Below are 15,065 nucleotides of genomic sequence, written 5' to 3'. Positions count from 1 at the left end.
CACAGACTTGACCGGCTGAATGACTCAATCATTTTCTTTGATGTGTCCAAACATATATATGAAAAACAGTTAGATCAGTTAAACAGGGTGACAGTAGTGACCACTTTCATCAACTGTGCTTCACTAATTCTCTCAGGAACATTTGGTAAACAAATTATTAAGATCTTTTCTTTGAAACTAACTCATGCACCCTCTGTACTTTGCACCTTTAGTTCATAAGGGATGAATAAACCAACAAACCATATCTACAGAAAATACCTCAGACTCTATTTGCTTATGTAACAATCAACTTGTCATCCAGCAAAATAAGATAGCATCTCAGTGCATACAATTCCACAACTCTGAGATAAATATGTCATTGAGTTCACATACAGAACTGAGCAGCTTTCCTACTATTGCCCAGAGCAAAAGCATTTACTACAATAAATAAATCACAGACAGGGTGGCAGTTAGTGTTTGACTACCAATTACAAATAAGCTGCCTTTTTCAAAGCCTTTTGGCATCCAAGCATGCTATTTTACATGAATGAACAGAATGTGGTGCCTCTTTGTTAGACTGCACCAATTCAATTTTCCAACAGAGTCCTTCAGACACCCCGACCAATTCAATTCGTAATTCATGTTATGGGAATTCAACTCTAATATACTGACATGTTCTTAACAAGCCTCGACTTGTTCAGTTATTTTCAGTTCACCCAACATTTGCATCAATTAGTCCAGTAACTAAAGAAAGTTTACTATGTCTTTTGGTTACAAAATTGTTAAGTGTTCTTCAAACCGGATATGAGCAAACCGGATATGAAGTGTTGTGATGTCTTGGTCCTGTAACCATAAGAAACATAGAAACATAGAAAAATAGGTGCAGGAGTAGGCCATTCGGCCCTTCGAGCCTGCACCGCCATTTATTATGATCATGGCTGATCATCCAACTCAGAACCCAGCCTTCCCTCCATACCCCCTGACCCCTGTAGCCACAAGGGCCATATCTAACTTCCTTTTAAACATAGCTAATGAACTGGCCTCAACAGTTTGCTGTGGCAGAGAATTCCACAGATTCACCACTCTCTGTGTGAAGAAGTTTTTCCTAACCTCGGTCCTAAAAGGCTTCCCCTCTATCCTCAAACTGTGACCCCTCGTTCTAGACCTCCCCAACATCGGGAACAATCTTCCTGCATCTAGCCTGTCCAATCCCTTTAGGATCTTATACGTTTCAATCAGATCCCCCCTCAATCTTCTAAATTCCAACGAGTACAAGCCCAGTTCATCCAGTCTTTCTTCATATGAAAGACCTGCCATCCCAGGAATCAATCTGGTGAACCTTCTTTGTACTCCCTCTATGGCAAAGATGTCTTTCCTCAGATTAGGGGACCAAAACTGCACACAATACTCCAGATGTGGTCTCACCAAGGCCTTGTACAACTGCAGTAGTACCTCCCTGCTCCTGTACTCGAATCCTCTCGCTATAAGAAGACAACCTACCAAAGACACAGCCTGCTGTTTATTAACAGAAACCACTTTCAAAAACTGTTTGTCAGAAACTCAAAGCACTGATCACTATAGCTTTGAATGTACTAGCAATTGGGAGAGAAGTTTTACAAGCATTTGCAATGACTTCTTCCTTATGGATTTTGGAAGCAAGGATTTAGAACTGTCTAGTCATTTCTGTAGGTTTGAATTAAGAGTTAAATACACATCTAACAATTACTGTGTATCCCTCTACATCCATGCCCCACTTACCCAAATCCAGATCAAAAAAGATGCCTGACCTGATAGGAAACTGTCAGTAATTTTATTGCTACTGCAGGTGGATGAACATATAATACAAAAAAAGATGATCTATCTGGTTGATCATTCATCAAAAATCTATCAATTTGTTTCTTGATTACACTCAGCGATTGAATCTCTACAATCCCCTTGACTAGAAAGATATTGGGATTTACTGTGCTTTTGGTGAGGAAGTTTCTTCTCAACACAGCCCTGAATTTCTACCCCCTTATTCTGAGACAATGGGAGCCCAATGCATGGGCAACAGCTCGCTTTCCATGTCATACTGTATTGACTAAACGTAGACAGCCAACGCAACATCCCTGGTCGAACCCATCCAACAGAGGGCCACCCACAATAAAAAAAGATTTGAGAAAACATTAACTTTCAATCTAACATATCAAACCCTACAAGAAGTTAGTATGTTTGAACCAGATTGCCTCTCATCCTTCTAAATTTAACACAGTGTAGACCCAGTATGCAAGGTTGCTGTTCAAAGAGCTCCACTTCAATCAATTAGGCATTCTACTTTAAGTACATCCCTGGCTTGGATAGGAAAATGTATCAGCTGGGATATAGAACAGTACACAATGTTGTGCCAATCATTAGAGCTTTATGTAAACTCCACAGTTGCCCACAAAAAGCTATTTTCTTTTACCCAGTGAATAGCTGTTTTCCATAGTATGTTCTGTTTGCTTTGTCAAATAGCCTGTCTATATCCAACTGTGGATTCTCTGGATCATCCTTATTATTCAGAGTTATCCAGCAATAATTCATAGTTAAACCTGAATAAAATATATTTAGTTACTTTATCCAGATAATTGATATAGATCGTGAACAGCATGGTGCTCTGAAGAATCCCAACCTGAAATTTACCCATATATTCATCAGCAGCTTCGTTTGTCCATGAACTGATCTTCAATCAACGTCACTATATTACCCACAATCTTCCACGCTCAAATTTTGTTTAAAAATTTCTTACTCCATACCACATGAAAAACCCAGCGGAAGTCAGAAAATATTACAACCACTAGTTCCCTTTACTATTCTATTTGTTTCAACTCCAAATGATTTATCAAACACAATTTCCCTTTCATAATTCCACAGACTTTGCAAAATCTTATTCTTTTCCAAGTGAATATGGTGATTGTAGTATTTCCCTACTATTCTTGTCAAGTTGCTGCAGTTCCAGCGTTCACTCTTCTTTGTTAAATAGCAGAGTGGCTGTGTATTTAGCAATTTTCGATCTGTGGGAGCTGTTGAAAAATCTACATAACATCCCATTTACAGATATCCTGTCTCTCATTGACCTCCCACCATTTTGATTTTCAAAAGTCAATTTTAGTTTTGTTTACAAAAGAGATGTTGTGAACATTTTTTTTAATCAAATAGTTTGCCTTGTGCAATTAGAGTGCTTTTGGCTGATGGTTATTTTACATTGAGAGTACAAAATGCAGGGGACTGGGAATGGGGTGGGTAAGTGCAAAACAAAATACTTGGAATACCTATTTCCGATTTAGCCAACAAAGCTGCTCCGTTCTCACCCACTTTCAATTTAATCAGGGTCATGCTTTACCACCCTGGGTAATTTGGATACAAGCTCACTTTAAAATTCATAGCTCATATTTGTCTCTGGAAGGTATGCTGGGCCTGAAGTACAAGTTTGGACTTCCACTATTGAATTGATCTTGTTTTCGTTTGAGCTACTGAGTCAAACCGAAACCAAAAGGTGAACTAGCAGGTGCCCTGTTGAGCTTATTTCTACAGGAGGCTACGATGTTTACTCAGGCTCATAGCAGTTACATTAGGGAAGAATTGGAAGTGATTCCAGATGCATAAACATATATTCTAGTTTTGAAAATAACTGTGTTTCCAAGCTTTTCAACATTTTATTAATAGACCAAGTTATTCTCATTTTTAATATTAAGAGCTGAAGCTGATTTTTTTGGTTTCTGAGATTAACTATGTAAGGTCTCCACAATCTAAACCCTTTTTTAATATTCCACATAATTTAACCACCTGCATCCCTTGCAGATGACTGTCTGAGGCAATGAAATTACCAGGAGCTTCCTGTCAGTCCAGGCTGTTTGGTTCTGGTTTGGTGCTAACTGTGTTGCAGTGATGCTGTGAAGCTGATATTAGATTAAAATGCCATAGAAGCAACAAAACAGTTACAAATCCTATCTTGCTATTTTCCAATAAATAAACCAAAATTGGAATATTTGTAAAAATGTATGGCTGAGCCACCAAAATAATCCAAAATGCTTACTATCAAAGTTAGTTAATGCTTAGAAAATATTTTTAAAAGTACAAAGATGACAAATTTTCAACAGCAGCTATGTACCTGTATCAATACAATTCGTATTTCCTTTGGGTTGAGGTGTTGATCGACATTGCGCTATTTTCTCACAGCTCAATAAATTATCATTCACTAGATCCAAGGCAACATAATTCAGCCCGTCTTGGAAACCAGTGGAAGTTTTGCGACAGATTGGGCTTCCTTGAAGCTCCTCAGTTTCTTCATTCTTTCTGAGAGAAACATTTTCAAACGAAGCAGAACTGTGCCTTTTAGGATCGTGAGCAAATGAAGGTGAAACCGGTGTGACAGTCGTTGTGGAAGAGAATGTCTCTGAGCTGTGCCGCCTGCGTCCCTGGGGGTTAGCACGGATTACTTTAGCACCCCGATTGGGATCTGGTGCCACATTTGGAAGCATGAAAATATCTACCCCAGGCATCTGATCGATTAGGGAAAGTCTTTTCACCACTGTAGCCACTTGGGTACTTTCATGGTTTGATACCGGTAGTGGAGGTGTTGCGGCCATTACAAATGTCATTTCTGTATATTCAGTTTCATCTTCTGAGGGGTGAGAAAAGGGGGTTGTCTCAACCGGACTTTTCAGGAAGGCATCAGCAGGATGACTTCTGTTGGGGCATGTCCCAGGATATTCAGATATTGCATCAAAGGAATTGACAGAAACAATTCCATTCTTTGGTGACTGTGAACAGAGATTAACATTCATGTAATCAGTTGCTGGCAACCTTTTCTGAACATTAGCAGAATTCGAGGAAGATGAGGAAACTTTTGGTGGCACAGATGGTGAGGCATATACAAATTTGTTGCTGAAATCTATATTGATATATTCTCCTGGGCTTTTTGGTTTCAGTGGCAAAGAAGGCTCATTTGTACTTGGTGGTGTGTTGGCTCTTAGCATCTCCAGTGACAGTCTAGAGGGTCTCAGAGCTTTTTCTCGAAGTACAAAACCATCCCTCTGACTTTGCCTTACTGGTAAATGTGCAGCATGATTAATTACACAGGATGAGTTAGACTTTATACCAAGTGCAGGCTCTTCAAAAATAACAGCATGTGGTGAACTCATCAGAACATAATGATCATTTTCTCCATCCTTCTGAAAATGAGGCTTGCGAGATTGGGGCAGTGAGCTAAAGGAATCACTGGATCGAGGACGTTCATTACTTACAGGGAAAAAACAGTCCGGGGGAGTAACTGATGCACAGTGATCAACAGGAGACATGTTCATATACTCATCATTGGTGAACTTCCCATCAGAATTTTCTCCTGAAATCTTTGATCCACACCACATTCTCTTGTATCCAATGGTATCAGGCGAGCAGCACTCAATAGGAGAAATGTTCTTATATCCATTTATGCTTACTTGCAGATGTGATCGCGGATTAATTATTTGCTTTGGGGCAGACACACATTTGGGGCTCATTGGCATGTAGTCGTCATTTTTTACAGGTACATTTACCACTCCAAGGGTCATTGGCATATAACCATCATCATCACCAAAGTTACTGCACCCAGAACTTTTTTGGGATCCTATTTCAATATCACAATAGTCTTCTGGATAAGGATTATAGCACACTTTTGGGGACACAGCACATGACAGATGGCCTGAATTGCCCATGCAGGTAGCTTTCATTAAGGTATATTCATCTAGTGAAACTGAAGAAACATGTGAAATGGCTCTCTGTCGGCATGGGGTTGTTAAGGAACATGTTCTTTTCCGGTAACTTCTCTCTGTTTCAGAACTTTCATCCCTTGCTGCATTACAACAGCTGCGGTTACACTGGCCACTTGTATGTCTTTCCATTAACCTATACCCATACAATTCATTACTCTCTCGTACAGGTGGAGTGTACGTCAGAGATTCTGGAGTATTACCTCTGTTCCCTATGTAATGCCTTAAATCTCCAGGACTTGAACCACATTCGTCGAAAGAAATAAATCCTCCATCACTTGGAGATTCCGAAACAGATGCACTACTACTGGATGGGCGAACTATGGTGTCTGATGCTGACCCATGCCCACTACTTGATGATAGGCTCACTGGACTTGCGGCAGACAAGGGAGAACGGGACACCGGCATGGACATTGATCGGCTGTGGTGAAGAGCACTGGACTGCATCATTCTGGGATTTCTAAATACGGTACTTGAACGAATGAAGTGTGTTCTCACTGTACTGGGGCTAACGGGGCTACCAGCCATAGAATTGTTATCCCCTTCACTCGCTGTCCTCATACGACCGGCTACGATCTTACCAGCGGGTGATGGGGTCGCCATGCTGTCAGTCCGCGACCTCCTCTGCAGCCCGGTCTGGCTCGGCGGCAGGTGGACCAGGTGCCTCCGGCAGGGCACGCTGATTGGATTGGACCCGGACGACTGACTCTTGCTGCGGGGTCGGAATTCGCACACATCTTTCATGGCTTTCATAGCTTCGAGAATGGTTTCATGAATATGCTGAGCCACCACCGAGTCATCCACCTGCATCCACAGCTCCCCGGGGCCGGTGGACGCCGACCTCCCCACTTCAATGAAGAAGAAATTCTCCGAGTGGCCGCACCGTCTGATGTTCATTAGCTGCAAGGTGACCGACGGCACGTCGCAGTTGAGTTTTACTAAGCTTATGCTTCTGGTGGAAAGGCACAGCATGTAAAAGCCGCTAAGATTTTTGGCCTGGCCCAAGCCTTTAGGCTTCAGGTTTACTTGCCACACTTGTTTGTACAAGGCGGTGTACAGCAGCCCACAGTCGGTGTGCTCGGTGCAGTGTGGCAGCAGCGAGCTGGAAGCCGAGGGCAGCAGCTCGGTAAGCGCGCTGAACCAGCTGTGTTGCTCCTGTTCGTTGTCCGCCGCCACCGCCAGGTATTCCTCTTTGGTGTAGAGCGCGATCAGGTATTTGTACTTGGCGTCCGCTCTCTTGTTGATGCTCAGGCAGCAGTCCAAGGAGATCACCCTCTTGGCCGACGACTTGTTCCTCCACTTTTTATCATTTTCGTAGTATTCGAGTCTGGCCGGAAAACTGCCGCTCTGCTCCCGCAGAACAAAAAACCTCTTGTGTCCGTGTTTCTGTTTCTTCAAGTAGCCGCATTTCCTCACCTTGGCCGTGGAGAGATAACCAGCTGACCCTCCTTTCGCTGCAGGCGGGCTCGCCATTATTCAGAAAGAATGTTCACACATAGATAAATGTCGTGGACGTTATTTTTCCCCCCTTTTCCAAATGAAAACTGACGTGCTGGATTTTTTTTCTTGCTCTTCCTCTTACTCTATGTGTATCGGAGTGGAAAGGTTAGCTGTAACTAAAACACACACACACACACTTTGACTGGCTAAAGAGCAAAACAACATATGACGTCCGTAACACACGCCAGCTTTCAGTGAGGCACAGAAGGTACGGGGCGCGGCAAGGAGGGGAGGAGGCGAGTTCCGAGCCGAGGGCCGGCCAGCCAACAGTCTTTGCCACTACAAGGCTACAGTATTACAAGAGCCGCCAATTACGAGTCCTCTGGTGAACCCAGAGCCGGACGTGCTGCTCCCCCCGCCCCCAGCCCTCCGCCTCCCAGGCTTAAGGTAGTAAAAGCCAACCCGCTGTGCTTAGGTTCTCCTGCCCCAGTTGACAAATAGTTCCTTTCTTTTATTCAAAAATCAAAATAATGGCGTAGTTAGGCAAAATAGGTAAAATTCCAGGCGATTACAGAGTTTCACATTTGCTTCTCGCTGATTTTAGTATTGGAATTCTGTGTGGACACAGAAAAGGTGTTGCAGAACAAACGCGTAGAAGGGGACTCGATCAATTGAAAGTTCGTAGCCATTATGAGACAGGGAGCCCCTTGTTTATCTCCAGTGGGTCAAATTGAGCTGGAAATCAATAGCGTTACCATAGTTGCAAGCGCAGAGTTGGACGCGGGGTGTGCGCATCTAGCATGTCAACTCACAACAAAGTCGAATTTTGTAATATTCGGAGCCCGCAGTGTACAGCACCACATCCCGCCCTCTAAGCGGCCTCCGGCGCTGGGTGTGTATTTGTGGCTCATGTTGTTCTGAACCCCTTCACCTGCTGAGCCTTTGGAGGCACGTATTTGCAGCAAAGGCAAGTCACCATTTCGAATGCGTATTCTTTCTTTCACGTACTCTTCCTTTGGCACCGAACACCGATCTCTTTCTAACTAAATAAAATATAAGCTAAATACACCTATCGTTGCATCGAACGAAGATACAAAGGACTTGTTTTAATTTGCGAAGAGGCGGTGATTAATTTTGGCAAGGAGGACGAAGTTATTGACGTCGTTTCGTAAAGAAACCTGCAGCCTTGTAGGTTGTTTACCACACGCTACCGCAGTTCGGACCGAGGTATTGTAGTAATCACGTGTGCAAGTAGAGCTGGAAAGAGCAGAATTAATTTGTAATTGACTCGAAAGATTTTAAATCAAAATGAGCAGTTAGACACACGCTTTCCTTATCCTGGTTCGCATGTGAATTGCCGTTTAAAACTGCTCTGACATTAGTAATTAACGAGTCAAGCATTTTATTTTTATACAATTCAGAGACTGGAAATCCAAGTTAAAATAAAAAGCAGCTTAAATTACTAAATGTAAGAAGTACCAGAACTGCCAAAGCATAATCAGCTACAAAGTGCTGGGAAATAAAATTAGTATCGATAGGTTCTTGAAGGTCTTCATAAACATGGTGAGCCTAAAGCTCTGTTTGTGTGCTGTAAATATCCATGATTCTATAAATAGCAGCTGTAAGCTTATGAAGCTCTCTAGGGCCTTAGGGAACAGCATCTATAAAACAAAATGATAGTTAAGATAAAGGGTTTTAAGGAGTATCTTACACAAAGAAATGAAGGGGGCTCCAGAGCTTAGAGTTCTGTGAGGTGGAATGATTAACTTCAAGGACCAGTAAGATACAGGAATTGGAAGAGGGTAGGACTAGTGAAATTTCCATACAGAATGAATTATATAAATATGTAAATAAGGAATGTTATTTTAAATAGTAATAGTCCCAGGTATATTTATGACATAGGCACAAGTGTCAGTATGAGATCAATTGTATTTCCTATTTCCCACGTATTTTCTTGTGGTTAGAACTTAATTGTATTCCCAGCAATGGGAATTGGAGAGCACGCAGTATTTGTGAGTGGATATGAATGATAAGGTCTGGAGGGGTTTGTGAATTCGAATAAAATAGAATTAGTGTAAGTGGTGTGCTTGATGGTTAGCCCATCTTAGTGGGCTGAAGGGCTTGTTTCTGTGCTCTATCATGTAGTGATACACAGCAAAATATGGGAGGAAATTGAAGTGCATGGGGGAGGGGCACAGAGTCATGACGATAAGATGCAAATACCAGAGACAGCACTGAAGTCAGGATTGAAACTGGGTCCCTGGAGTTGTGAGACAGCAGCAGCAATCACTATAGCACAGTAACAGTTGATCCTGAGGCTGCAATATTTGAGTAAAAATTAAACAAAATTGGTGCTAATCTTTCATGTTAGGTGAAAGATGTAGAGGATGGTTGGGTACTGAGGCATGATCTTGATGGGTACAGACAGGTTTCACTGGCAGCCAAGAACAAGTGTCACTCACATTCCAGATCCAGATGCTTTTCATTGCCAATGATATTTTTCAACTGGAAGACAATGCTGAGAAGGGAAAAGGATTCACTGTTGCATTGAACAATGGAAAAAAATCTTTACTCAGATAAATCTATTCTTAAGTATACCACACACCCTTTAACTTAGTAGCTTTACATAAAGCTACATAAGATATCCCATTTGCAGAGGAAATGAGAAGTAGCAGGCAACTAAAAATTTTGTACAAGAAATTTTAAAAAGGAGAAAGAGTGTGGGATTATAATGTTGTATGAAAGCCCATCAAGACAGTGCAACATTGGACAATTTGTAGATCAAATACTGAAACAGTTTGTGTATGGAACAGAGGCTATAAGGATTCAGTCTATTCAGTTGACTTTTGATAATCCTTAGGCACACAGTTTTCGTGGAATTGCCAAACTCGTCAGGGATTTCTGTCCTTCAGTTAAAGTAAAACTTCCAAACTTCTCATGCAGAGACAAGGATGACATCATATTGAACTCTCAGTGGCACTGGCCAGTTTTATCATTGTACTGGTAGTCATTCTTCAAGTAATTGTTCTTTTAAAGAAATCAAGTGCAACTGACGCCAGACAGATGTGTAATAGTAACTTCTAACAAGGGAACAGATGTGCCATTTCCAATGTTGTTTCTGAACCATATCACACTAATAAATATTATAAACGTGGTTCGGTATTGGCAGGTACATAGAACATAGAATAGTACAGCACAGTACAGGCCCTTCGGCCCACAATGTTGTGCCGACCCTCAGACCCTCCCCCCACCTCCTTTATAGGGCCTCTGCCCCTTTCCTCGTCAGTCCTGACAAAGGGTTCCGGCCCGAAACGTTGACTGATCGTTTCCACGGATGCTGCCCGACCTGCTGAGTTCCTCCAGCGTGTTGTGAGAATACTTTCCTTCAACTGAGTTTCAATTTTGCATTCCAGTCCTTGCCCAGCTGTGCTGATCTGCTTGAGATGGTGAATGTGATCCGATCTGTGGTCTCTCCAATATAGTTGCTTCTAACAAAGATGCTAAACAAAGTACAGCATTGATTTTGTAGGGCAGCACAGCACAGTGGTTAACACAACCATCTTACAGTTCTAGTGATCACCAATCGGAATCAGTTCTCAGCACTGTCTTGTAAGGAGTTTGTTCATTCTTCCTGTGACCACCCGTGATTCCTCCAGGTGCTCCCGTTTCTTCTCATATTTGCGAGCTGCCTCCAGCAGAATTCTCGCAGATTTGATTTGACACAAATGATGCATTTCACTGTACCTTTTGAGGCTTTGATGTACATGTGACAAATAAAGAAAGTATCTTCTTTAAGTAAATTCTGTGTCTTCTAAGGTAGTTGAAATATTTCAGTTTCCTTCCTCGGGTTGCCTCCCATATAACCCCCCCACCTTAAATTTCTCCATATACCTGTCTAGTAGTCTCTTAAATTTCACTAGTATATCTGCCTCCACCACTGACTGAGGCAGTGCATTCCTGAGTAAAAAACCTTCCTCTAATATCCCCCTTGAACTTTCCACCCCTTACCTTAAAGCCATGTCCTCTTGTATTGAGCAATGGTGCCCTGAGGAAGACGTGCTGGCTGTCCACTCTATCTATTCCTCTTAATATCTTGTATACCTGTATCATGTCTCCTCTCATCCTCCTTCTCTCCAAAGAGTAAAGCCCTAGCTCCTTTAATCTCTGATCATAATCCACACTCCCTAAACCAGGCAGCATCCTGGTAAATCTCCTCTGTACCCTTTCCAATGCTTCCATATCCTTCCTATAGTGAGGCGACCAGAAATGGACACAGTACTCCAAGTGTGGCCTAACCAGAGTTTTATACAGCTGCATCAGTACCTCGCGACTCTTAAACTCTATCCCTCAACTCAGGAAAGCTAACACCCCATGAGCTTTCTTAACTACCCTATCTATCTGTGAGGCACTTTCAGGGTTCTGTGGACATGTACCTCGAGATCCCTCTGCTCCTCCACACTACCAAGTATCCTGCCATTTACTTTGCACTCTGCCTTGGAGTTTGTCCTTCCAAAGTGTACCAGCTCACACCTCTGCAGGTTGAACTCCATGTGCCACTTCTCAGCCCACTCCTGCATCCTATCAATGTCTCTCTGAAATCTTTGACAATCCTCTGCACTATCTACAACACCACCAACCTTTGTGTCGTCTGCCAACTTGCCAACCAACCCTTCTACCCCCAACGTCCAGGTCATTAATAAAAATCACGAAAAGTAGAGGTCCCAGAACTGATTCTTGTGAGACACCACTAGTCACAACTCTCCAATTCGAATGTACTCCCTCCACCACGACCCTCTGCTTTCTGCAGGCAAGCCAATTCTGAATCCACCTGGCCAAACTTCCCTGGATCCCATGCCTTCTGACTTTCTGAATAAGTCTACCGTGTGGAACCTTGTCAAATGCCTCACTAAAATCCATATAGATCACATCCACTGTACTACCCTCATCTATATGCCTGGTCACTTCCTCAGAGAACTCCATCAGGCTTGTTAGACATGATCTGCCCTTCACAAAGCCATGCTGACTGTCCCGGATCAGACCATGATTCTCTAAATGCCCATAGATCAGATCCTATCTCTAAGAATCTTTTCCAACAGCTTTCCCACCACAGACGCAAGGCTCACTGGTCTATAATTACCCGGACTATTCCTATTACCTTTTTTGAACAAGGGGACAACATTCGCCTCCCTCCAATCCTCCGGTACCATTCCCGTGGACAACGAGGACATAAAGATCCTAGCCAGAGGCTCAGCAATCTCTTCCCTCGACTCATGGAGCAGCCTGGGGAATATTCCGTCAGGCCCCGGCGACTTATCCGTCCTAATGTATTTTAACAACTCCAACACCTCCTCTCCCTTAATATCAACATGCTCCAGAACATCAACCTCACTCATACTGTCCTCACCGTCATCAAGTTCCCTCTCATTGGTGAATACCGAAGAGAAGTATTCATTGAGGACCTTGCTCATTTCCACAGCCTCCAGGCACATCTTCCCACCTTTATCTCTAATTGGTCCTACCTTCACTCCCGTTATCCTTTTGTTCTTCACATAATTGAAGAATGCCTTGGGGTTTTCCTTTACCCTACTCACCAAGGCCTTCTCATGCCCCCTACTTGCTCTTCTCAGCCCCTTAAGCTCCTTTCTTGCTACCCTATATTCCTCAATAGACCCATCTGATCCTTGCTTCCTAAACCTCATTTATGCTGCCTTCTTCCACCTGACTAGATTTTCCACCTCACTTGTCACCCATTGTTCCTTCACCCTACCATTATTTCTCTTCCTCACCGGGACAAATTTATCCCTAACATCCTGCAAGAGATCCCTAAACATTGACCACATGTCCACAGTACATTTCCCTGCAAAAACATCATCCTAATTCACACCTGCAAGTTCTAGCCTTATAGCCTCATAATTTGCCCTTCCCCAGTTAAAAATTTTCCTGGCCTTTCTGATTTTATCCTTTTCCATGATAATGCTAAAGGCCAGGGACCGGTGGTTACTGTCCCACAGATGCTCACCCACTGAGAGATCTGTGACCTGACCTGGTTCGTTACCTAATACTAGATCGAGTATGGCATTTCCCCTAGTCGGCCTGTCAACATACTGTGACAAGAATCCATCCTGGACACACTTAACAAACTCTGCCCCGTCTAAACCCTTGGTACTAATCAGGTGCCAATCAATATTATTGAATTTAAAGTCACCCATGATAACAACCCTGTTATCTTCGCACCTTTCCAAAATCTGCCTCCCAATCTGCTCCTCGGTATCTCTGCTGCTACCAGGGGGCCTATAGAATACTCCCAATAGAGTAACTGCGCCCTTCCTGTTCCTGACTTCCATCCATACTGACTCAAAAGGGGATTCTGCTACATTACCCACCCTTTCTGTAGCTGTAATAGTATCCCTGACCAGTAATGTCACCCCTCCTCCCCTCTCTATCCCTTTTAAGACATTGAATTCCAGGAATATTGAGAATCCATTCCTGCCCTGGTGCCAGCCAAGTCTCTATAATGACAACTACATCATAATTCCATGTATGTAACCAAGCTCTCAGTTCATCACCTTTGTTCCTGATGCTTCTTGCATTGAAGTAGACGCACTTTAGCCCTTCTACCTTATTACCTTACACCCTTTATTCTGCTTCTCTTTCCTCAAAGCCTCTCTATATGTTACATTTGGCTTTACTCCATGCACTCCTTTCACTGCTCTATCGCTCTGGGTCCCATCCCCCTCGCAAATTACTTTAAACCCTCCCGAACCATGCTAGCAAGCCTACCTGCAAGGATATTGCTCCCCTTCAAGTTCAGGTGCAACCCATCCAATCTGTAGAGGTCCCACCTTCCCCAGAAGAGATCCCAATGATTCAAAAATCTAAAACCCTGCCCTGCATTGTAAAGACTAACTGGGAACAAGCTCATCCTCTGCCTCTCAAGACAAAGCCTCAAAGCTACCTTCAGAGGTAGATCATGGAAAATTCTAAACATACCCCGTATTAGGATTATTGTGGTAAGTGACCTTAACTTCCTCAGTATTGAATGGGGCTTCATTAATTACCAAAGGATTAATGAAGATAGAACATGGGGTAGAATTTGTTCAGTACTACTTGGCTCAAGTGATCACTAAGGCCTCATAGTACTCAAGTGATTGGAGATTCAGTACTCGATGTAGATTGGAGACCGCCTTGTCGAGCACCTATACACTGTCTGCAACAGGCAAGATTTCTCAGTGACCCACTCTACTGCCACAATGAGGTCGGAGGAGCATTCTCCTATCAGATTCCTTATTCTTCAGATGTTTACCTTTTCCATCTAGCACCACCAGATCATCATCAACTGGCATAAAATGCCACCTGCCAGCTTGTATTCCTTTCATCTCCACATCCACCTTCTTATTTTGACTTCTTCCTCCCTCCCTTCTAATCCTGTTGAAGGATCTCGGGTTGAAACATCGGCAGTTTATGCCGTTCAATTGATGCTGGTGACTGCTGAGTTCCTCCAGTATTTTGTGTGTGTTACTCTGAAGTTTCAGTAGGAATCACTTTCAAAATAGTTGTCATAATTCTTTAGGTTTTAAGAGTGTTATAGATAAGTGTTTAGAACCATAGAACCATAGAACATTACAGCACAGAAACAGGCCTTTTGGCACTTCTTGGCTGTGCCAAATCATTTTTCTGCCTAGTCCCACTGACCTGCACCTGGACCATATCCCTCCATACACCTCCCATCCATGTACCTGTCCAAGTTTTACTTAAATGTTAAAAGTGAGCCCGCATTTACCACTTCATCTGGCATCCACACTTCCACCACCCTCTGTGTGAAGAAGCCCCCCCCCATGTTCCCTTTAAACTTTTCCCCCTTCACCCCTAACCCATGTC

General features: G+C 43.0%; 1 protein-coding gene across 4 annotated transcripts in view; it reads right to left on the bottom strand.

Annotated features, from left to right (window-relative positions):
- The window catches only part of LOC134349434 (insulin receptor substrate 2-like), a 170,910-nt gene extending 162,625 nt beyond the window's left edge, over window positions 1–8,285 (bottom strand). For all 4 annotated transcript variants that reach the window (XM_063053732.1, XM_063053730.1, XM_063053729.1 and 1 more), the window contains exon 1: window positions 4,109–8,285. In XM_063053732.1, coding sequence (XP_062909802.1) covers window positions 4,109–7,220 — 3,112 coding nt within the window. In that variant the 5' untranslated portion in view covers window positions 7,221–8,285. The remainder of the gene's footprint in view (window positions 1–4,108) is intronic.
- Between the last annotated feature and the right edge of the window lie 6,780 nt (window positions 8,286–15,065).

This window comes from Mobula hypostoma, chromosome 7, assembly GCF_963921235.1.
Source record: "Mobula hypostoma chromosome 7, sMobHyp1.1, whole genome shotgun sequence".
Lineage (NCBI taxonomy): Eukaryota > Metazoa > Chordata > Chondrichthyes > Myliobatiformes > Myliobatidae > Mobula > Mobula hypostoma.
This window is presented reverse-complemented; position numbering and strand designations above follow the sequence as displayed.